The sequence below is a fragment of the Impatiens glandulifera genome, chromosome 3, assembly GCF_907164915.1.
Source record: "Impatiens glandulifera chromosome 3, dImpGla2.1, whole genome shotgun sequence".
Lineage (NCBI taxonomy): Eukaryota > Viridiplantae > Streptophyta > Magnoliopsida > Ericales > Balsaminaceae > Impatiens > Impatiens glandulifera.
This window is the reverse complement of record NC_061864.1, coordinates 25,815,671-25,839,306: the sequence shown is the minus strand read 5'-3', so window position 1 is coordinate 25,839,306 and position 23,636 is coordinate 25,815,671. Positions and strand designations below refer to the sequence as shown.

The 23,636-nt window shown below is 33.9% G+C and overlaps 1 protein-coding gene and 1 pseudogene across 1 annotated transcript; one reads left to right on the top strand and one right to left on the bottom strand.

Annotated features, from left to right (window-relative positions):
• Nucleotides 1-2,994: 2,994 nt before the first annotated feature.
• On the bottom strand, nucleotides 2,995-4,274 carry LOC124930077. The gene is made up of 3 exons (XM_047470442.1): nucleotides 4,014-4,274; nucleotides 3,806-3,907; nucleotides 2,995-3,426 (listed from the first exon to the last, which is right to left on the bottom strand). The coding sequence occupies exons 1-3, from the start codon at nucleotides 4,272-4,274 to the stop codon at nucleotides 2,995-2,997; spliced, it is 795 nt and encodes a 264-aa protein (XP_047326398.1).
• A 7,664-nt stretch (nucleotides 4,275-11,938) lies between these two features.
• LOC124930076 lies at nucleotides 11,939-16,189 on the top strand (annotated as a pseudogene).
• The last annotated feature ends 7,447 nt before the right edge of the window (nucleotides 16,190-23,636 follow it).

Genomic DNA, 23,636 nt, shown 5'->3' with positions numbered 1-23,636 from the left:
GGGTTGTAAATGAAGGCAGATGCGAAGGATTTTAGTGCTTTTTGAGGAGAAGGGTTTAGAGGGTTTTACCTGGTTGATACTCTGCGCCATTTGCGGGAGGATTGTCGCCGATTCGTTGATGGAACAAGAACAGAAGAGACGAGTGGGGTCCGACCTACTCAAAATCAGGTTCTTGATAAGGCCCACCCAATAGGGCCGACAGTACCCTAATTCCAAAAAGTTGAAAAAGAAAAAAAAAAAATCACATCAATCCAGGAAGGCAGGAACTCTGCCAAAATAAAAGGTATTAAAAGCATCTTAATTTATTTATTCTTAATCTATTATATTTCAATTGTTTAAATAATATATATAATAAAAATTCAAATCAAATTAAAAAATAAACAAACTTTTATTATTCAATCTTTTGTAAATATTTTCAAACTAATCAATCATATTCATATTTCATTTATTAGCTAAAATACTGAGTTAGTTATTAAACTAAAACCCGACAAACATGTAACTGTCATAATTTGTCATAATTACATAATGATGAATTGAAATAACTTTAAATCGTACATTATTCATAATGTCTGATAATAACCATCTAATAAATGACTAAATGCATAAAAAGAATGATTGTACATAAATATCAATGTGTCATATTAACCATTCAACTCATTAATTTAAAACATATATTTAAGTTTTTGGATACTTTTAAAAAGAAAATTGTTTTAAAATTATTCTAAATGGTTGTAAATATTAAGGATATATCTTATAAATGGTGGTGGAGGTTCACCATCTTTGAAAAAATGCTTTGATTTCCAAATACGATATTTGCGACTACGAGTGGATGCCCCTATGTTGGAGAACATAGAAGAGAAGAAGTTTGTGGAAACACATTATCATATCGTGACAGACTCTCCATCTCCTTTTAAACTTCTTGGTGGATAACGGTAATAAAGTCGACTTTTGGATTTTGGAACGACCCTTAGCTCTAAACTGGAAAATTAATTGTTTCTTTAAGGGATTTTTTGTGCTCTCCAATAAAAATATATATAGAGTGGCAGACTGCTTCAGACTCATCTTTGGAAATCGTGATTGGGAAATTCTTTTAAACGCAAACTAGTACTGTTAAGCTTCAAAAAAAAAAGAATGCACATATCTAGTAGGTGTTGTATTTGTGAAAGATGTGAAAAAAATCATCAATCACATCTTTTTCTTTGTGTTTTTGCAAGAGACATGTGGTCCTCATGCATAGTTTGCTCAATATTCAATGAGATGTACTTCCTAAAGTTTTTGACTTTTGGGAGAAATTGATCAGTTAGAGTAAGAGAAATAATATTGCGGATGACTGAAAATACATCCCCTCATCTGGTGGTGGACGATCTTAAAATAAAAATAAAAATAAAAATAAAATTAAAAGAATCTTCTAAGAGAGAAGTTTTGGCACCGAAAGAATTAAAGGGTTTATGCTCTATATGTTTGCCTCTATTCGGAAGAGAGTTTTTTTTTTTTTTGTACAGGATGAGATTTTTTTTTACTTTATCGACATCTAGCTCATAATTTTGTCTTTTGTTTTGTTTTTTATTTTTTTTCCCTCATTTGGTAATCAATTGAATGCATGCTCTTTTTTCTTTTCTTTTTTAAGTTGACATTAAAAAAATATTATATATATTTGTAATTTATAAATATTATTTCGATATTTTTTTATATATTTATATACCGAAATTTTGAAAAACTCGTACCGATATCGTATGATATCGATAATTTCGGTATCAATATTATACTTACTGATTTGTTTGATATAGCGAAAAAAACAATATTTTTAAATTCTGCGATACAATATTTTAATAAACCAAAAATATCAATAATTTTCCCACCCCATTTATACAATTATGTTTAATTATTGCTTGCTTAAAAAAAAAAGATAATTTTATATTTATCTTATTTGAAAATATATTTGTATCTAAACTATAAATATACATTTTTGAATATATTTTTAATTTTTTTTTTACAAAATATACGCTGCAGAATTAATATATATAGACTTTTTTATATTAATTACCTAGACTTATTTTTTAATCACTTAAAGTATTTAAATTAATCAATCTAAATTATTTGCAAACTGTTATTCTATTACAAAGAAAAAAAAAATATAGGCATGTTTGATTGGTTCAAATAAATTTAAATTAAAAAATATTTAGTTAATAAAAATTTGTGTACGTACCTTACAATAAATCTATTAAAACATTTATTTTACAATCATATTTTTTCATCTACCAAAATATTAATAAAATATATTTATCAACTAATTTAATAACATTATAATAATGTAACATAAAAAATCAAATACTATTTCAAAGTTATGCATTTAGTGAATTAAAAATTGGAGGGAGAAAAAAAATAAAAAATAAATTATCAGAATAGAAAAATAAGACTAATTGCCAATGTTATTAATATTGTAAAATAAATAGTAACATTATTTACATTAAAGTTTTTCATTTTTATTATAATATATTTTACAACTCATTTTATAATATACTTTGTAATATTAACATCAACTTAAAGTAAATAACTATTTTAATTGTAAACTTTCAATTTTGAGGACATTGTTTCACATTCCCAAATCATGCATTAACTCAATTACAAAAAACAATCACTTTAAAGTTTTGAAAGTTCAAAAATAACCAACTATAACTAGCCGATTCAGTCCTAATAGATAACAAAAATAAGTTTAATTCACCAATCAAACTTCCAATCTTCTGCATCTGGAAACAAAACCAATAAATACATTAGAATTCATGTATAGTTAATCAATAAACTGCAACATATTAATCTATAATATTTTAATTTTATCTTAAAAGCATCCCAGTGAGAAACTTCAAATTAAAAGTTATTCTAAACTACTTCAATTAAAATATACTAATGCCAAATTAAACCAAATGCATCTCCCACTATTAACAAAAAAGAAAAGAAAATATTTTAATTGAAAAGATACAAACAACTTACCTTTTATCATTGTGATGAACTTGGAAGATTCTGACTCATGAGAATCTTAGAATTATGCAATGCCTCAACAAGGTCTCCAAGCACATCAATCTGCGTTTGCAAACACGCCTTTTCTTTAGTTTCAATCTGTTGTTGTAAATCCTGCACTTTAATTGCATCGCGCTGTTTTTCGAGTACTTCTTTCAGTTTTGCAATTTCTTCATCTTTCTCATCACTTTTCAATTGTAAATTTGCCACTGACTTCTTCATTCTCAAGCCTTCTAAATTATCTTTGCTCGTGGAGGAGCCTTGGTCTAACATAAGTTTCTTACCCACGTACCCCAAACCTAAAACGCGACCATTTGTGGGTCCACCGGCTGCTTCAACCCACATTTCTTCTTCTGATTTCTTTTCATTTACTACAGTTTCTTGTGTTTTATAGAGTTCTTTAAACGATTTCTGCACACAACCAAAAATCAATTGTAGAAATTAATATAAGACACTATTTCATAAGGAAATAGAGAACATTACAAGTCTAAGTTCTTTATATTACTATTAGTGTTACAATAAATGAATTCACATAATTGATTTGTATGATGACTAATTATTAAAAAATCATTCTACATCTAAACACAGTCAAGGTAATTACACATATCACTTTACAATGTATACTAGTTGTATTTTAAGATAATCACAACAATGATAAATATCAACAATAGTAGAGATGAATGATGTTAATAAACATACAAAACAGACTGGTTAATTTTAAATATCAACAATAGTAAAGTGAGTTTAATTAAAAAAGATAGCAAATTAATGAGTTTAATTTGTAACATACCGCTACTTTTGCAGCCATGTCCCCGCTCCAACTCCCATCTTTCTTTTTATGAGTTCTAGTGAATAATTCCAGCATGGTTGGTGGTCTTCCAAGTTCCATGGTCTAAAACAAATACCAAATCAATGGTTAACAATTTCAATGATCTGAAAATTAATATTTCAGATGTTAATAAGTGCAGCATCAAACTTTTATTTGGTGTATTACTAACCAATCTCCGTCGATGTTCGTTTGCGTTTATTGACCCTCCACAATATGAAGCCCCACCATCGATTTTATACTTTTGTCTGTGACCCTGAGCTTTGTTGCATTTTTTAATGTACTTATGATCATCAAAATTAATTTTCATTACCGCCCAGTCTTCTACGGTTACATGTGAGGGCCTTTTCAAAAGCTTTTTGGCACGAGTCACAAAATTTCGAATCTTTGCACTAGCTTTTTTCTTAAACATCTTGTTCACATCACCCTCCATTGTGGGATTCCAATGAAAGATTTCCTAAAATAATTAATTTAAGTAAATTATAAATTTAACATGCAATTACTAACTACACTAAAATTCATAATAGTCAATTTTAACTTACTACGAAGTGGGCCCACCACGAGTCTTTTATTTGTTGAGGGATTTGGTTCCAGTTTAGAAAAGGTCCCCTCCAATATCTGGTGACAATACTGTTGATTTCTTTTGTAATGTCTGGTTCAAAACTACATAAATAGAGTAAAATATGTATGGAATTGAAAATAAAAAGTATTTTATATCAATCATATACGTGCAATAGTCAAAAAGAAAATACTCACTTGCCCCCTCGATCCCAATAAATATTTTTGAGTTTGTAGTTTGAGGTTGAATTTCACCATCATCCATTACAACATTTTCTTCAGATAGAGGTTGTGATTGTGGTTGGGTTAGATGGTGGTCGTCAAAAGTTATTGAAGATGGGGTAATAGATGGTACGTTGGTGGTTTGGTTACCAATTTTCGAATGAAAAAACTTTGATATTAATGGTTGGAAACTTGGTTGAATGTTAGTGGAAGTATTATTCGACTGACAAACTGATGAAGAACGATTGGGGGTACTAGTCGAAGATGGTCTACTATTCGATTTTGATGCTTGTTTGGGTGTGCTGTTCAAAACTCTCATGCTTGTTGCAATCTTTCTCGATTTCCTCCATTGTACGTGTTCTATCCCTATTTCATCCTACAATAGTTAAACATAATAATCATTATCGAAAAAAATTTATGAATATGTAACGGAAATCTTTTTTTGATGAGTTCTAGTGAAGCTTTCCAAGACTTTCGTTGATCTTCCAAGTTCCATTGTTTAAAAATAATTAAAACAAATAATATGTTGGTGTCAATGTTTAACGAGTACTATAAATTTGAAATAATAAATTATTACTCACCATTCTCCGACGATGTTCTTTTAAGTTAATTGAGCCTCCACGATAGGTAGCTCCTTTGTTTGTCGTGTGCCGAGTACTTTTAGCCTTTCTGCACTTATCTATATACTTTGGATCACCAAATTTTATTTTCATTATATCCCAATCTTCAACAGTAACGTGTGATGGCCGTTTATTATGTTCTTTTGCCCTTGAGACAAAATTCCGTATCTTCGCAGCAACTTTTTTATTAAGAAGTTTATGAACATCTGCCTCGTATATTGTATCCCACTCGAAACGTTCTATAATCAATCATCGAACTTAATTATACCATTACTGTACAATATGCATTAATGATATGCCTATGAAACTTAAATTTAATCAAACCTTGAAATAACACCACCAGATATCTTTAACATTCTGAAGGAATTGATTCCAGTTTAGGTAATGTCCCCTCCATAGTGAAGTGACGATTTTGTTTATAGGACGAGTAATGTCTGGATCAAAACTACATAAATACAAGAAAACAAATATGTGGTATAATTAGTTAAGAAATCATAAAGATTGCAAAAGTTAACTTATATGTGTAAGAAAATAAATCCCTAACTAATACTCACTACTTCCCATCAGGCACAACACGTATTTTTGGCTCATTAGGCTTCGGGGGAACAACATTAGCGCTTTGTATCAGAGTATTCTCAACATCATCCATTTTCTCTCCATCAATCATAGGTTGCGAAGGTGATTGGGTAAGATCAGTGTCGACTATTGGTGATGAAAACAAGATATTTTGTTGAACATGAGAAGATAGTTGGGGCGTAAATTGTGTATCATCAGTTTGAAAAGCTGATTGAAAGCTAGGTTGGTTTGCACATGAAGAATTCTCCCTTTCACAAAGGATATCTTTGTTGGTTCTCCTCTAAAACAGTTAAAACAAATAATAATACATCATTCTATTATAACATGTACTCATTTCAAATAAATAGGCAATGCAACAAGATACATACATCATTATCATCATCATCAACATCAACCGATTCATCCCCTGTATGTTTTCGTTTTCTCGCAGAGACTTTAAGCATCGTGTTCCTTCAAATAAACAATGCCATGATAATTAAACTGTAGAATTATTCATTTAAAAAAAAATTCCCAATCGCAAATCAATTAATCCTATATGAATCTTGAAACTTCCCCTAAGACAGTAGATGGAAAAAAGAACAAGCATCATATAAGACATATTCAATGATTAACATAAATTACATATCATCAAGTTAAGCCTTAAGAGATCATTCCACCTCCATGAACCCCACTTCATTTAAGGTGCTTTGGGTGAAAACTAAACCTGAGGCCAACATTCTTTACACTTGAACTAGATTGGGCGGGTTAATCATTCATACTATGTTAACTCAAAAGGAAGTAATTCATGACAAGTGAATATGATTAACATCTTGAATTAAAGCAAACAAAAATTTCTTTAACAGTGGGGGATATTGACAACTCTAAAGGTGATGGAGTTCATCTTAAAGTAGATTTAAGCAATTTGAGATCCTTGATCTGATATATAGTTTCACAGATGATATGATATACTGAAATTCCACAATTAGACAATTCTTTTGATTTACTGTAAGTAAAGAATGCATGTAATTAGCAACAACTTATAACTTGTTGTGTTGAGGCACATGAATGTGGAAGCATAATAGAGAATTACCAAGGACGCTCAACTAGACTTTCATCGACGTCCTTCCCAGTCAAATGATCTGCATAAAAAGAAAAAATACCCTGAATTAGAAATTATAATCTAGAAACTTGTTTTAGATTATTGAAAAGAATTATAGAAGTTCTAGGATAAAAGACATTTTTACCTTCTTGTCATTTTATAATCTAACTGAAAAATGAATTATTTGGGTAAAAGACACCTAATGATCAAACAAATTCTTTTAATAAATGTTTTGAATGACAAAGGGATTGATGAACACAGAAGCCCTAATTGATAGAAACAGAAAACCACCTTGAATCTTTGTGTGACATTCTTCACAGTGCCATTCTTTTGGCACCTCCATTGTTACTTCCACCATGCAATACCTAAAAGAAATGAAAGAACAGTGATTTAGTAATCCATTATCATGTTCTGTTATTATCAAAGAGATGAAGCAGAAGAAATTTGCATATCTGTAAAAAGACTTGATATAACAGAGTGATCTAAACTTACATATGCTGGTGAGAATCGCAGAGAGAACAAATAACAAGACATTCTTTATACCCTTCATTCCCACATATCTCACAGCATGCATAATCCTCCTCCTGTGCATGTGAAAAATAAACAAATTTCCGAGTTACAGAGTAATAATGTTGATGAATAATGAATGACATGAACCCTTTTTTGTTCCAATAGTTGTTGAAGAAATAAGATAAGGTTTTTAAGGTTTTACCTGGTTCATCTTCATCCGGACAACACTTTGTGAAGAAGACGATTGAAATCAGAAAGAAAAGAAGATGAACAGTCGGCTCTCTCTTTCTTTATAGTTAGTTTCTATGAGTCTTCAAATATCTTTATATTTTAGGAATTAATTTGATTTTTTTATTTCTATTTTTTATTTTCAATATAGTAAGGAAGCACGACCCTAGTCCCACTTTACCACTAGTTAGTTTTATTTTATATTATTTTAAAAAAATATCATTAAAATTTTAACATAAAAATAAACGCAGAGATAGAAAATTTTAAATATAATTTATATGTATTTAATACTTGATATTTTGATATTTAATTAATAAAATAATATATAACATTATAAAACATTAATTTAAAATTGAATCTAAATCTATGTAATTGTTAAAGGGAAAATTGACGAAATGACCATAATAATGCACTCTTTTTGGGAAATGATCGGCGCTCATAAACATTACAAAAATGACCATTTTGGTTTGTGTAATGACAAAAATACCCCGTCGCGTCAAGCGACGCTGCATCGCGTGTCGCGAATGAATGACCTGATAATGTTTGCAAAAACAACCTCGCATGACGCGATAATGTTTGCAAAAATGACCTTTAGGAAAGCGAGAATGACCGCAGAGAACAAGGCGGAGAAGCTCGCATACTATTCCAACCCCCAAGAACCCAACCCGTGAAGGCAACGTCTCACTACTACCAGTACGACCTTGATTCCACCCCGCCACTCATCTGACGCCCAAAATTCCCATGTCTTTCTAGACCAAGCCAACGGGCGATTGGAGACATGTCTTTCCTCTGTAGTCAAAGAATTAACCAAACCTAAAGTAGAATCAATCATGCCTCAACGAAACTTAATAATTTATGAACATGCTACATCGCATGACGGGAAGGGTGCATCACCCGAGGCCATTTTTGCAAACATTATCAGCCACCCCCTTCGCGTCACGCGATGCAGCGTCGCGTGACGCGAAATGTTATTTTTCGTCTGAAATAGTCATTTTTGCAAACTTTATCAAACCCTAGTCATTTCCTAAAATGATGTCATTATTAGGGTCATTCCGTCAAATTTTCCTTATTATATAATTATAAAAATAATATGTTATATATAATAAATTTAATTAAAATCAATAAATATCTATCCAATATTATTAGGGTCATTTGCACAATCAGAATATATATATAAAATATTATTTATTTATAAATATTTTAGATAAAATTAAACTTAACATTAACATATATTTTATCCTTTTCGGCATCCACTTAACCCCTCAATTGATCCTCATCTACCCCTCAATTGACCCTCATCTTGTGACTCACACTTTTTCATATTCATTTTTTATATCTTCGACAAACCACTCACCAATCTTAGTCGACCTCAATTGATGACACACATCTTATATTTCGTCAAACTCAACCACTAACCCTCTAATTGACCATCATCTTGTGACTCACATTTTTTTATATGCCTCTTTATCCCCTCGACAAACCACTCATTAACCATAATCTTGTGACTCAAACTTTTTCATATATCTTTATTCCTCAATAATCGACTCCCCAATCTTAGTCAACATCTCTTTTACTCCCACTTCAACAAATCAACAACCAATCCCAATTGACCATTGACCTCTTATCCAACGTCAAACCAACCACTAACCACCACCCGAACTCCATCTCATGACTTCACACTTTCAAATGCTCGTCAAATCAACCATTAATTCCAACCTCACACTCGACAAACCACCCACCACCCGACCAACATCTCGTGACCTCACACTTTCAAATGCTCGTCAAATCAACCATTAATTCCAACCTCACACTCGACAAACCACCCACCACCCAACCTCCATCTCGTGACCTCACACTTTTAAATGCTCGCCAAACCAACCACTAATTCTGACCTCACACTCGACAAATCACCCACCACCTGACCTTCATCTCGTGACCTCACATTTTCAAATGCTCGTCATATCAACCACTAATTCCAACTTCACACTCGACAAACCACCCACCACCCGACCTCCATCTCGAGACCTCAGACTTTCAAATGTTCGCCAAACCAACCATTAATTCTGCTCTCACACTTTCAGATGTCTATCATTTGTTTAAAAGTTGCGTCACCTTAAAAATATAAATTTGCATGTTTTGAGATTCGAACCCTCGTCTTCAGCATGAAACGTGAACACTTAACCGTTAGATCATTTATGATTGTTGAAATACTTTTATTATTTTCTTTATCCCTTCGGTAAACCACCACTAACCTTAATCTTGTGACTCATACTTTTTCATATGTATCGATCCCTCTACAATCCACTCACCAACCCCAATTGACCACAATCCTCTTATCCAACGTCAAACCAACCACTAACCACCACCCGACATTCATCTCATGACCTCACACTTTCAAATGCTCGTCAAACCAACCATTAATTCCAACCTCACACTCGACAAACCACCCACCACCTTACCTCCATCTCGTGACCTCACACTTTCAAATGCTCGCCAAACCAACCACTAATTTCAACCTCATACTCGACAAACCACCCACCACTCGACCTCCATCTCGTGACCTCACATTTTCAAATTTTCATCATACCAACCACCAAACCACCCAGCAAACGACATCCATCTCGTGACCTCACACTTTCAAATGCTCGTCAAACCAACCATTAATTATAACCCCACAAGCGACAAACCACCCACCACCCAACCTCCATCTCGTGACGTCACACTTTCAAATGTTCTCCAAACCAACCACTAATTCCGCTCTCACACTTTTAGATGTCTATCATTTATTTAATAGTTGCGCTACCTTAAAAATATAAATTTGCATGTTTTGGGATTTGAACTAGTCTTCAGCATGAAATGTAAACACTTAAACCACTAGATCACTTATGATTATTAAAATAATTTTATTATTTTGTTTATCTCCTCAGCAAACCACCCATTGGCCATAATCTTGTGACTCACACTTTTTCATATGTCTCTATCTCTCGACAATCTACTCACCAATCTTAGTAACATCTCTTTTACTCCTACTTCAACAAATCAACAACCAATCCCAATTGACCAAGGACCTCTTATCCAACGTCAAACCAATCATTAACCACCACCCGACATTCATCTCGTGACCTCACACTTTCAAATACTCGTCAAACCAACCATTATTCCAACCTCACACTCGACATACCACCCACCACCCAACCTCCATCTCGTGACCTCACACTTTCAAATGCTCTCCAAACCAACCACTAATTCCGACTTCACACTCGACAAACCACCCACCACCCGACCTCCATCTTGTGACCTCACATTTTCAAATGTTCATCATACCAACCACTAATTCCGACCTCACACTCGATAAACCACCCACCACACGACCTCCATCTTGTAACCTCACACTTTCAAATGCTCGTCAAACCAACAATTATTTCCAACCCACAAACGACAAACCACCCACCACCCGACCTCCATCTCGTGACATCACACTTTCAAATGCTCGTCAAACCAACCACTAATTCTGACCTCACACTCGACAAACCACCCACCACCTGACCTCTATCTCGTGACCTTAATTTTTTCTAATGCTCGTCATATCAAACCACTAATCCGACCTCACACTCGACAAACCACCCACCACCCGACCTCCATCTCGAGACCTCAAACTTTCAAATGTTTGCCAAACTAACCACTAATTCCACTCTTACTCTTTCAAATGTCTATCATTTGTTTAAAAGTTGTACCACCTTGAAAATATAAAGTTGCATGTTTTCAAATTCGAATCTTGGTCTTCAGCATAAAATGTGAACACTTAAACCGCTAGACCACTTATAATTGTTGAAATAATTTTATTATTTTGTGTATGTATATATATTTTGTATTTAATATTTATTACCGATTAGTTAATTTTTATATAAACATAAAAGATATTTATACTCATAAAAAAAATATTATATATATATATATATGAGAGAAAAAATGTATGATAAAAGATAAAATGTATTTATATAAAATTAATGATGAAAAATAATATAATATTTATAAGGTAACAAATAAATATAAAATTATGAATATAGGTACATTTATAAAAAAAATTTATTTATATATACATATATAAAAATTATGAAGGTGGGTGTATTTATAACAAAAAAAAATTGTTTATATCTTGATTTAATATTAATATAGATAATTTTTTTAGATAATATATGATAAGAAAATATAATATATATATATATATGATAATAGAAAACAAAATTTAATTAAGAAAGAGAGAGTAATAGAAAAGAGAGAGAAAAAATTGATGACGTAAAGGCGATGGTTGCTCATCCCTCTTTTCTCAAGAAAATGAGAAACTATGTAAGTTCGAATCTCAAACATACTTTCCTCGCATAACGGACAAAGAGAATAGAAAAATTCACCATCACAGAAAATAACCTTTTTCAACATCATAATTTTTGCTGCATTCGCCAAATAGTGGTGTCTTCTCAAGAAATACTCATTTATATTTTTCTCGTAATTTGTTCTTTCTTCCTCTTATTTGCCTATAAATTATAACATTTAATAGTAGACAATCCAATATATTAAGAAAAGTTTATTCCCTTCAAACATTCTCTTCAAATGCAGTTGAATTTTAAGCTGGATTTAGTTTGGATGAAAAAAAAATTTTGAGTTGTATAAGACACAAATACATTTTCATCTTATAAAAACCGCATGTGTAGAGTGTTTTGAGTAATGAATTTGGATTGCAGGTTGAGAAGAATATTTGATTGGTATATGGAGGAGGAAGTGTTGGTCTAATGGGTTTAATTTCCCATAAGGTAGTGGTTTCCATGTTATTGGGTTAGTAAGAAATGTAACTGAACAACTAATATCTTCCTTCAATTTTTCTAATCAATTTTGTTTTGATATTTATATCTTCAAATTGTGATATATTTAGTGTAATCCATAAAACTCTTGTGCCTCTTGATGTATCGATTCTATTTTTTTTATCTTTTGAGTGACAATTTTTATGTCAATAGTAGCTATTGATGACTGACATAGTTTATCATAATAGATATCTGGTAAAACTGTTGGAGAAGTTAGGATTGTCCTAGACATGCTTGAGCATAAAACTTTAATGGTTAGAGAGTCTATACTTTAATTTCTCTTCTTGGTAAGAACATAAATGATAAAAAAAATCTATATATTGACCTCTCTAATGGGATTTTATTTGTTTAAGGAGGATATGGAACAATGGAAGAACTATTGGAGATGGTAACATGGTCCCATCATGGAATTCATAAAAAACGGTAAAAATTATCCAACTTTTTTTTACCATGTTGAAGATATATTTGATGGTTAATGGTCTAATTTGTATTGAGTTTCCCTAGACTGATCTGCTAAATGTTGATGGGTATTATAACAAATTGCTGACATTGTTTGATAATGGTGTTGAAGAGGGTTTCATTAAGCTAGATGCTCGTCGAATTGTCCTTTCTGCTCGAATTGCTAAAGAGTTTATAATGAAGATGGAGGTAATGATAAAATCATACCTTTTTTTATCTTATTCAAACTAGTAACAAAGAAAGCCACTTATTTGATATTCTTTTTTCTCAAAGAAAGCCAACCTTTTGCTTTTTTTATTTCTCTGTACATTTTTACTCAAAAAATTCAACTAAAGTTTATAATCAAGCTTATTTGAAGAGGCATTAAAATGAAATATTTGATCTTGAGCAAAATTGATTATATCCCTTTACCTTGGATGACTAGCACGACACCTTGATTCCGAGCATTTTTAGTGAGAATTAAACATGAATATGTTGTTATTGTAAATACATTATTAATGAAAATGATGCATAACCAAACAATATGACAACTCTCTCAATTACTAAGTCTATTACCCATTGTCATTCTTCTACAAAATTTGGTGTTTTTAAGTCATATCACATATATGTTGATTTTACTTTCAAGTTTTGATGTGTTTTGTCAATTCAAATAGGAATTCATATATAATTATTGAATAATAGTTGTCTAATTATCCTCATTTCTATAAAAATGTTAGAAGAAGTTAACCAAGAAAAGAAGAATAAATTAATCAATTAAAGAAAGAATTAATTAATTAAGGAGAAATGTGTAAATTGATTAAAATGAACTTAGGTAAATAAGAACTAGTTTAATCAATACAACCTGATTTTAATGATGTGTTCACATAAAGATTTAAGGACTTATTTGTGAATAAAACTAAGCTGTGTAAATTGCCTATGTACAAGTACAGATGCAGTCTGAAGTAAGTGCAAGCAGACAAAGTCTGAACTCCAACAGACGGGATGTCTGAAGAAGCGTTAGCAGACGTCTAGGCTTCAACAGACGCTCTAGTCTAAAGAAGCGCTAGCAATCGTCTAGGCTTCAATAGACGCTCCGGTCTGAAGAAGCGCTAGCAGACGTTTAGGCTTCAACAAACGCTCTGGTTTGAAGAAGCGCTAGCAGACGTCTATACTTCAATAGAAGACTAAAGCATCGCCCATTTAGCTTCCTTGATCATCGTCCGATAAACGAAAAACTATCATATCAGCACGCACAATAATCAACGAAATAATGCCACATGTCAATATTTAGAGTCGACCGTTGCATTAATTGTCGTGCATCAGTATACAAAGCTTCTAAGAAGCTCAACCGTCACACTCCATTCAAGTAGGGCTATGATTGGGCTACGATACTCAAGTGCGGCTACAACACTCAAGTGAAACTATGCTACATCAGCACGCGAAGCTCTACAATACGTCACCATTAAATGCAAAACGGCTGTGACTCTTATATAAGTGAATCTTAATAAAGAAGATTCTACTCGGTTCTTGAAGCACTCGCTGTCGCTTTACTCTCTCACTATCCCAGTTGTAATTCATACTATCTGTACTTTCCATTAAAGATAAGCTGAGAGAGAACTTGCTGTAATATCTGTTACAAACATTAAGCATTGTAAGTTGAACATAATGTGTCTGTTTATCATAGTGAGAACTAGGAGTTCAGAACATGCATTGTTAAGTCTTGGGTTTCTGACCGAGCTTGTGTAAACGCTATACAAGTTAAAGTCTTCTAGTGTATCCTTCTAGAAATAGAAGAAGGGTTGACGTAAAAGTTGTTTATCTTTAAACATCCAGAAACAACTTCGTGTCCATTTCTTATTGTCTGATTCATATTGCATCAATACGCTTCAAAATCTAGCGAGTAATTCCACACTTGAATCCAATTCAAGAGCTCGCAAAGATTTGTCACGAGAATAGAAACATGTCTTAACGTCTAACAGGGTTAAAGCCGAATTAGAAGTCGATAGCCGTTCAACAATACTCAAACCCCACCAGTTGTTGTTGACATCGATCCCAACATAAAATGACAGCAATATGTGCCTTTTAAAGATTGTGTGGCTCCTCATGAGAGATGGCAGATGGAACCATTATCAGGCTTCAATCTCAATCGATTTGGCCCCAGGTGAACATTAATAATAATAATCATTGAATTAATGAATTTTGTTTTAGAAGAAAATCGAAGATGGCCTCTATTTGATTTGATCGATTAGGGTTTATTTTGCAAAATTTGTTATTCTTTGCGTGGTTTATTCTTAGACATATAATGTACAGCAGAGTTGTGAAACCTTACTTTTCTAGTCTTTCAAATTCATGTATATTTTATAAATTAAGTTAGTTAATCGATAGTTCTAGCTCTAATAAAGATTAATATATGATAATGCTTCTATTTTGGCCTTATAGTGCAGGGTTGATTTATGAGACACCGCAACAAAGTAATAGAATCGAACCAAAAAAAATCTCACTAGAACTGGTTAATTGCCTGATAAACATCTTTCTCCATCTTAAATAGACTTTTACTGCCACTATGAATAACAATAGAGGATTTAACATTGTCCCAAAGCATTATCTCTTGCATTAGCTCAAACGGGTCAATGCCTCATTGATCAATTCATGTAAATCACCTGTATTATCATTTGATAACAATAATTTAAATATTATAGTAGACCCTTATGGGGTACTTCCAAATTTCAACGGGTAATAAGAGATAATAGTGAATATAAGAATTTCATCCAAATCACAAGAAATTTTGTGAACAGAAGCCGTGTTCCTGATTGTTTTCAAGTAATGGTAGATTAAGGTGAGATTTTGATTTCTACATTATTCATTTTCAAGTTTAGTTAATTCTTTCATTTTATTATATATACAGGGCGTTGATGCATAAACTGAGCAATGTGAATTTGACATTGTTGACATTCAAGCAAAAACTAGCATTCTGGATTAACTTATACAACGCTTGAATCATACAGTGTGTAATATAATGATTGTTACCTAAAAATAAAACTTTTTCTAGTCAGGCTACGATGAACGTGGGAGGTATCATTCTAAATGCTTTGGCCATTGAACATTGAACATTTCATTGAATTAGGACACAACATATGAGAATGAAGTTCTTCTACGACATGCCTATGGTGTGGGGTACTCGGAGCCAAACATGACATTTGCCCTTTGTAGGGGAAGTTGGTCTTTGCCAATGGTGAGAATATTTTACTTGAGAGATTTCTAATAGATAGGTGAAATGGTTTTAATAAAATAAAAAAAAATTGCACAACTACGAGTGTATTTGGATTGTAAATTATAATATAAGTTTGTGAATTTATTTCTTATAAATAAAAGTATGATCAATAATAAACTAGCCTATATACTTATAAGGTTACAACTCAAGGATGTAAATTATATCTTAGTTAGGGCATGTCATTTAGTTTTTCAAATATTTATGAACAGGTTGTCAGGACTATGTTCTAAGCACATTGATTAAATCATGTGAAAACCATTGTTGCCCTAAATTAAAATCGAACTCGAAAGTGTCACACATTTCTTTTGAGAAGACGTTAGTATTGAGAATCAAAATCGAGATCTAGGTTTATCCACCTGAATCCAAACATGGTACTTAAGAGACCAACAATTCACAAAATAATAAAAAGAGAGGAAACTACTTGATGAAAAGAGTAATGACAAAAATAAATTAATCAATTGTCATGTCTTGTTTCATTAATAAACTAGTCAACATCAATGGAAGTTTGTCTGGTCAGTAATACTCAACTTCACAATTGCAGGTGAGATTATCCATTCATCATCAAAATTTCAATAGTCAAACTATTTCAACACTTAGTCAAAATAATTTAACCCAACAATTTCCCCCTTTTTGATAATGAGATTGAAACTTTGCATAGATAACAAATTAAGCATTCATCATATAAAATTCAGAGTAGAATTTGTTCATCCAACTTACACAACTTCTTTCCAAAAACCAATATTCAAAAACATAGTTAAAGAAACATAGTTTAGAAGTTGACAGAGTAGGAGAAATGAGATTATTGTTCTTCAATTTTCACTCGAGGATCGATCGGATAGGTGAATCCTCCACCGCTCATCCCTTCACCAGTTAACAAGTTTTGGAACGGAGGAAGAGCACGTCCACCCCGACCGCTTCCACCAGATCTCCCACCACGATCATCACTACTGGTACGACCTCCGCGATCACTACCAGATCGCCTACCACAATCATTACCACTGCTTCGGCCTCCGCCTCTTTTGGTTGGCCTTGGGTTTTTATCACTGGTTGGCATTCGTTTGGATCTGGTGCCGATTGATACACCGTCACTTCTTCTACTAGGCTCACCTTGAGTAGTACGACTCTGTTTTTTCTCAGCACCAGTTTTCGCATTCTCTTCATCTTGAAATTTCCTTGCAATGGAGTCGGCATACTCCAGTCTTTCAGCATCTGTTCTTCTCATGTTTCCTTGAATTTCAACCAGCTGATTCTAAAATAATTCCATTGTTTTCATAATCTCTCGTTGATTATCAAGATCGATTTGCCTTTCAAGGCTCATCATTTCCGATTGATGACTGAAGAGTTGCTTTTCAAATTTGGACAAATTTGAATTTGAGACATGAGTCTCATACGTATTCTTCTTCCGTGTCTTATCCAATTCATTAAGGATTTTGACATGTTCAGCAAAGTCTTTTTTGTCCTCTTTCCGGGTCTTCTAGATCTTTACTATATTCGATCCTAGAGTTGCCACATTCTTCTAAACAGAGGTAAGTAGAGATGTCATCGACTTCAGACGCTTGGTATCGTCAACGGAAGATCCTTCATTAGATGAATTATCTTGTGATTCTACTTCCATGCTCTGAATTGGGTTAAATTGGGTGTGAACCTGTAGGGATTTCTTGGGATCATCCTTCTCAGACTCATTTCCAGATTTATTTCGCTTTTCTTCTTCCAACTCTTCTTTTGCTCTCTGAAATCTTTCATAAAGATTTCCCGTACTGTGAAGAGGATTGAGAATATTTTCATAGAGGTTACCAGCATTAATCTCAAGAAATGGTAGAGGATGATTCAGGATTGAGAATATTTTTTCAATCTCATGCAAAAATGTCCTTATATAGACTATCAAGAGTCATATAGGATAACCGTCGTTTTTCCAAGGGGTATGGCCCATAATTTAAAATTAGACGTCCTTTCTAAAGAGTCATCATTATATTGAGGGTATATCAGTCATTCTCTCTTAACTTGAAAGACACGTGTCTTCATGTTATCATGAGATGACTGTTTTAATGTTTGAGAAGGAAAATCAGATATCTCCTAACGTAGAGAGTTGTCCTTGATCAGTCTAATGAGCACGTAGTTAGACGTTTTTCTTACTGCACATATCTATAAAACTGAACGTCTATTAGACGCATGGGTCCATTAGACGCATACGTCTAATTACGTGTCTTAAAATATATGTCTAATGTCTATTAGATGTGTACGTCTAATTACGCATAAACACCATGTATTAGACGTGTGTTTGGTTAGACGTGAGCATCCTCTTGCTCATGACGTAAAAACATCTAACGTCTATTAGACGTGTACGTCTAACCGCGCAGGTTTTAAACCAAAATATGTAGACTTAGATGTATAGATTGTGAGCAAAAATACGTCTAAGTACAGGCCTCTTCCTTTAGACACCCTTGTCTAATAGACCGATTAAGGTCATTCGTCTTGAGAGTATCTTTACCTTCAAAGTAATTTTTCCCTCTCATTTTGTGCATGTACAAAAATGAAAAACCAAATGTTTTGAGATCCTTCGGACCAAAAGTATTTTAATACATAAACATAGAAAAACATTTATTCTTATGGAATGGCAACAACCATTGTTGATCCTCTAAAATGTATACTCAAAAGAGTATTCTCCATGCTTCCTTCCTGCAGTCCTCCTGCATCACCTACATAAGAAACTATTTACAAACTTGGTACCCATATTCAATTGGGTCCTCGATCAATTAGTCCCTTAGTAATCCATATTTTATATATTCTAATGGATTTCCCATGTTGCGTTGTGATTAATGCGTATGATTTTGACTTAGTAGGCGATTTTCTGCTAGTCACTGATCCCTTGCTTTTGAAGAAGACTTTCTTTTAAAACTCTTTGACTTTGAGTTAGGTTTTAGATTGTTAGACTTGCTAGTTGCTTCTAACTTATTCTTCAGCCATCTAACAGTCAGTGGAACATAAATAATTTCATTCTTAAAAGCTACTTCTTCACGAATGGGATCAGATTCACTGTTAGTCAGACCTCCTTTAACAAAACTTATTGGCTTAAGCTTGTCATTCGATGAGTTTGACTTTTGCACGACAGATTTGAGTCATTGCCATCAAATCCCAAACCGGATCTAGATCCAGCAGGTCTCAACATGCTGATCTGATATTTGACAACTTCTTCAGACCTTGTCCATGCACTGACAACATAGTTTAACCTCTTGTTTTCAACTGAAATAGTTTGAATCTATTCTTTGAGCATCTCATTCTCAGATAAGATCTCTGCAACTTTCTTTTCAAAAACATTTGATTCAAGAGTTTGAGGTACAACTGGTTGAGATACTTCAGGTGATGATTTTGTTTCATTTAGGGATTCTGCTAGCTTTCTGTACTCAATGACCATGTAATTTAGTGCAGCTACCAGTTGTTCCCTTGAAAATCTTTCAGAAAAGAAGTCAAATACCTCAGTTTCTTGAGTCTGTTCTTCATCTTCTCTTGCCATGAAGCATGCCACTTCTTCGTCATCACTATCACTTGATAAGAAATAAGAGTCACAGATGCTTCGTCTGTTCTTTCCATCTCCTGTCATAAGAGACTTAAGCTCCTTTTCATCATCCTTCTTATCTTCACGCTTAGATTTCCTGCACTCCGATTGGTAATGACATGCAATACCACAGTTATAACATTTAACATTATCCTTTTATTTCTTATTATCGTTGGAATTTGAAGAGCTTGAGTTAGGGTTGCTCTTCTTCATGAAGTCGCCAAACTTCTTCACGAAGAGAGACATGGCATCGCTACTCAGTTGTTGTTCCGCCATCTTCACATCAGTAGCTACAGGTGGCTCTTCAGCAGTCACCAGAGCTTTGGCAATGATAATAGATGTGGATTGATCTTCTTCAATCCTAAAGTTCAGCTCGAACTCATGGGCCTTGAGATCAGCAAACAAGTCGAAGAGAGAGATCTTGTTGAGATCTTTGGATTCCCTCATAGCCATCGTCTTTATGTCTCATTCCCTCGGAAGATCACGCATGACCTTAATAGCAAGCTCCCTGTTGTTATAGGTCTTGCCAAAGATAGATAAGGAGGAGACAATTTTGTTGAATATGGTGTCGAACTCATTCATTGTTTCACTAGGGCGCATCTTGAAACTGTCAAATTGTTGAGTGGCAACCATGATCTTGTTTTCCTTGGTTTGCTCATTGCCCTCACACAGTTGGGTGAGTCTGTCACAGACCTCTTTAGCAGTATCACATTCGATAATGTAGTTGAACATGTTATCATCGAGAGATTTGTACAAAACATCAAGAACCATGTTGTTGAAGTTGTTCTTCCTCTTTTCTTCACTGGTCCATTCGGATTTCTCCTTGTCGATCTTGATAGGACCATCTGTGATGACACTTCACATGTCGTCATGAAGGGAAAAAAGATGAGCACGAACTCTTTTCTTCCATACGATGTAGTTTTCTCGAGAGAAAGTTGGAATGGAGGTTGCACTGACATCTTTGGTTATGGTTGTCATTCTTCAGGAAAAGCTTGAGAGTAGAAACAGAGCTCTGATACCAATTGATAGGATCAACTTAATCAATAGAGATGGGGGTCTGACGATTGATGAAGGCTTAAGAAAAACGGTTTGAAAGAAATCTTGTTAGGGATTTAATTCACTTTCTATTCTACGCAAACCCTTGTAAACACTTGAAACAGAATCAAGTGCGGAAATGTTTACTTAGGTTTGAAGCTTAGGATTAAGAATGAGAAGATGACAGAAAGGAACAACATAGTAGTTTGTTTATGAATGTTCGGAGCAAACTCTCATATGTCACCCCTTCTTCCAACCACCGGAAGGATTCACTATAATATGTTTTGAATCAAATACAGTTTGTACGAATAGCTCACTATTGAACAAAATAGACTCTGTTCAACTTACAATATGATGAATATCACTCAGCTAAAACAATGCTTATATTCTAACTCTCTCTTGATTAACACACAGTAAATCAGGAAAGCAGCTAACCATTTCAAAGTTCAAGAGCTTGATTTCTCAGTAATTCCAGAGATTCTTCTTAGAATGCGAGCGAGAGATTGTCTGTTGTCCTTTAGAATCTTTAAATAAGGAACATGTACTAATGGTTGAATCTTCATAATGACACGTGGCGAGCTTCCATTGGAATGCCTCCATAGTACACAGCAGACTCTGAATACAAGGATCGTGGCCGTACACAACTGGTAGTGCGCCGAATATTCTTCATAAATGTACTTGCAAAACAAGTAGTGTGAAGGATATTCGCTTACGTGGCATTGGTTGATTATTTACAACTGGTTGTCGTACTGATCTTCACTAGAAAGTGGAGCAGGAGTAGCGTACAGTTAGAGCACGTGGGTAGGCGGGTGTTAGCTTCAAGCAACTACTTAAGCATGGCATTAGATGCATTTCAATTAGACGACCTCGTCTAATAAAATCAAACGTCCCCGTCTAATAACAGGATCCATTAGACCACCAAGTCTAATGAGATTAGACTTCACGTCTAATTACAATCACTTCAGACTAATCTGAAGGAGTTAGACTGCACGTCTAACTTTCACCAGTTAGACTGCACATCTAACTTTCACATTCCATTAGACTCAACGTCTAATTACGGTTCTACTTCAAACTAGTCTAAAGGAGTTAGATTGCACGTCTAACTTTCTCTTTCCATTAGACTTCACATCTAATTCAACTAGTTAGACTACACGTCTAACTCTGTGTGTTAGACTGCACGTTTAACTCAACCAGTTAGATTGCGCGTCTAACTCCGCTAGTTAGACTGCATGTCTAACTCTGCTAGTTAGACTGCACGTCTAACTTCGCTAGTTAGACTGCACGTTTAACTTCGCTAGTTAGGTTGCACGTCTAATTCCGTGTGTTAAACTACACGTCTAACTCAACCAGTTAGACTGCACGTCTAACTCCACTAGTTAGACTGCACGTTTAACTCCGTGTGTTAGACTTCACATCTAACTTCGCTAGTTAGACTATACGTCTAACTCCGCTAATTAGACTGCACGTCTAACTCCGCTAGTTAGACTGCACGTTTAACTCCGTGTGTTAGACTTCACGTCTAACTCCGCTAGTTAGACTGCACGTCTAACTCCGCTAGTTAGACTGCACATCTAATTCCGCTAGTTAGACTGCACGTCTAACTCCATGTATTTAAAGCCAAATTGGTCTAATGAACGTCATTAGGACCAAGTCTAATGTAATCTGATTTCGATACATCTGCATCAAAAACAATTAAACGCATAGATTATCCATTCATCATTAAAATTTCAATAGTCAAACTATTTCAACACTTAGTTAAAATAATTTGACCCAACATAAATAAATACAAAAACCAATCCCCCTTGACCTTTAATTTTAATTCTAAGACACCCTTCATTCGTACTTTAACGACCTTGTTTTGAATCAATCCTCTCAGACTCCTTTTCTAACCCAATGACCCTGAATTTTTTATGACAAATTCCCAACATGACAAACTTGAATCTCCCATTTTAATTAGCCCAAATAGTCCTTACTAGCCCGAGTTACAATTTTCCAAAATCCTTCATTTATTTAACCTTCCGCACTTTCGTAAATCTTGTACCCGCGACTTCATATGCCCGTATCTTTGGACTCAGAACTCCTATCATGATAAGGAGTAGGTGTTGGAAATGTGGGATTCTTGCCTAGAACTTTCGTGTTTTATAGAAATTCTAACAGGGTCTATGCTAATCAGGAAAATGGTTGTACAAAAACATGTTGATTCACGCACCAGTTTAACTACGGGCGACTTAGGGTGAGATTTGTGACGAAATGGGGGGCATACTTTGTATCATTGGAAAGCTAACTGAAATAGCTTTACAATGGTAGCTCATACACACAAAATGAACTGGTGGTTCAAAAGTTGTGATTTTTAGAAGTATAGCATACCACCATTTAGTTCTTGGAATTCGAACGTCTCCCCAGCCAAGGCCATTTTCGCGAGTAGATGGTAGCGGAGAAGATTCGTGCTAGGGTTTGAAAAATCGATAAAAGTGAAAGTTAATAATGGGTGTGCAATAGGAATTTTTTCTGTTTATTTAAATTATTACTTCAGTGAAGCTAGTTTCACTTTTATTAACAATGTAAATAAAAGTGAAACAAGCGCAAATAAATGATTGATTAATATAAATATTTAGTGAAGCAAGTTTTATCAGGTAACGATTGTTTCACTCCTATCAGCGCTGTAAATACCTAGTGAAGCAAGCCTCACCAGGTAGCGCTTGTTTCACTCATTTGAACGATATAAATACCTTGTGAAGCGAGACTCACCATGTAGCGCTTGTTTCACTCATTTAAACGGTGTAAATATCTAGTGAAGCAAGACTCACCAGGTAGTGCTTGTTTCATATTTTTTTTATTCTTTTGCAGGGT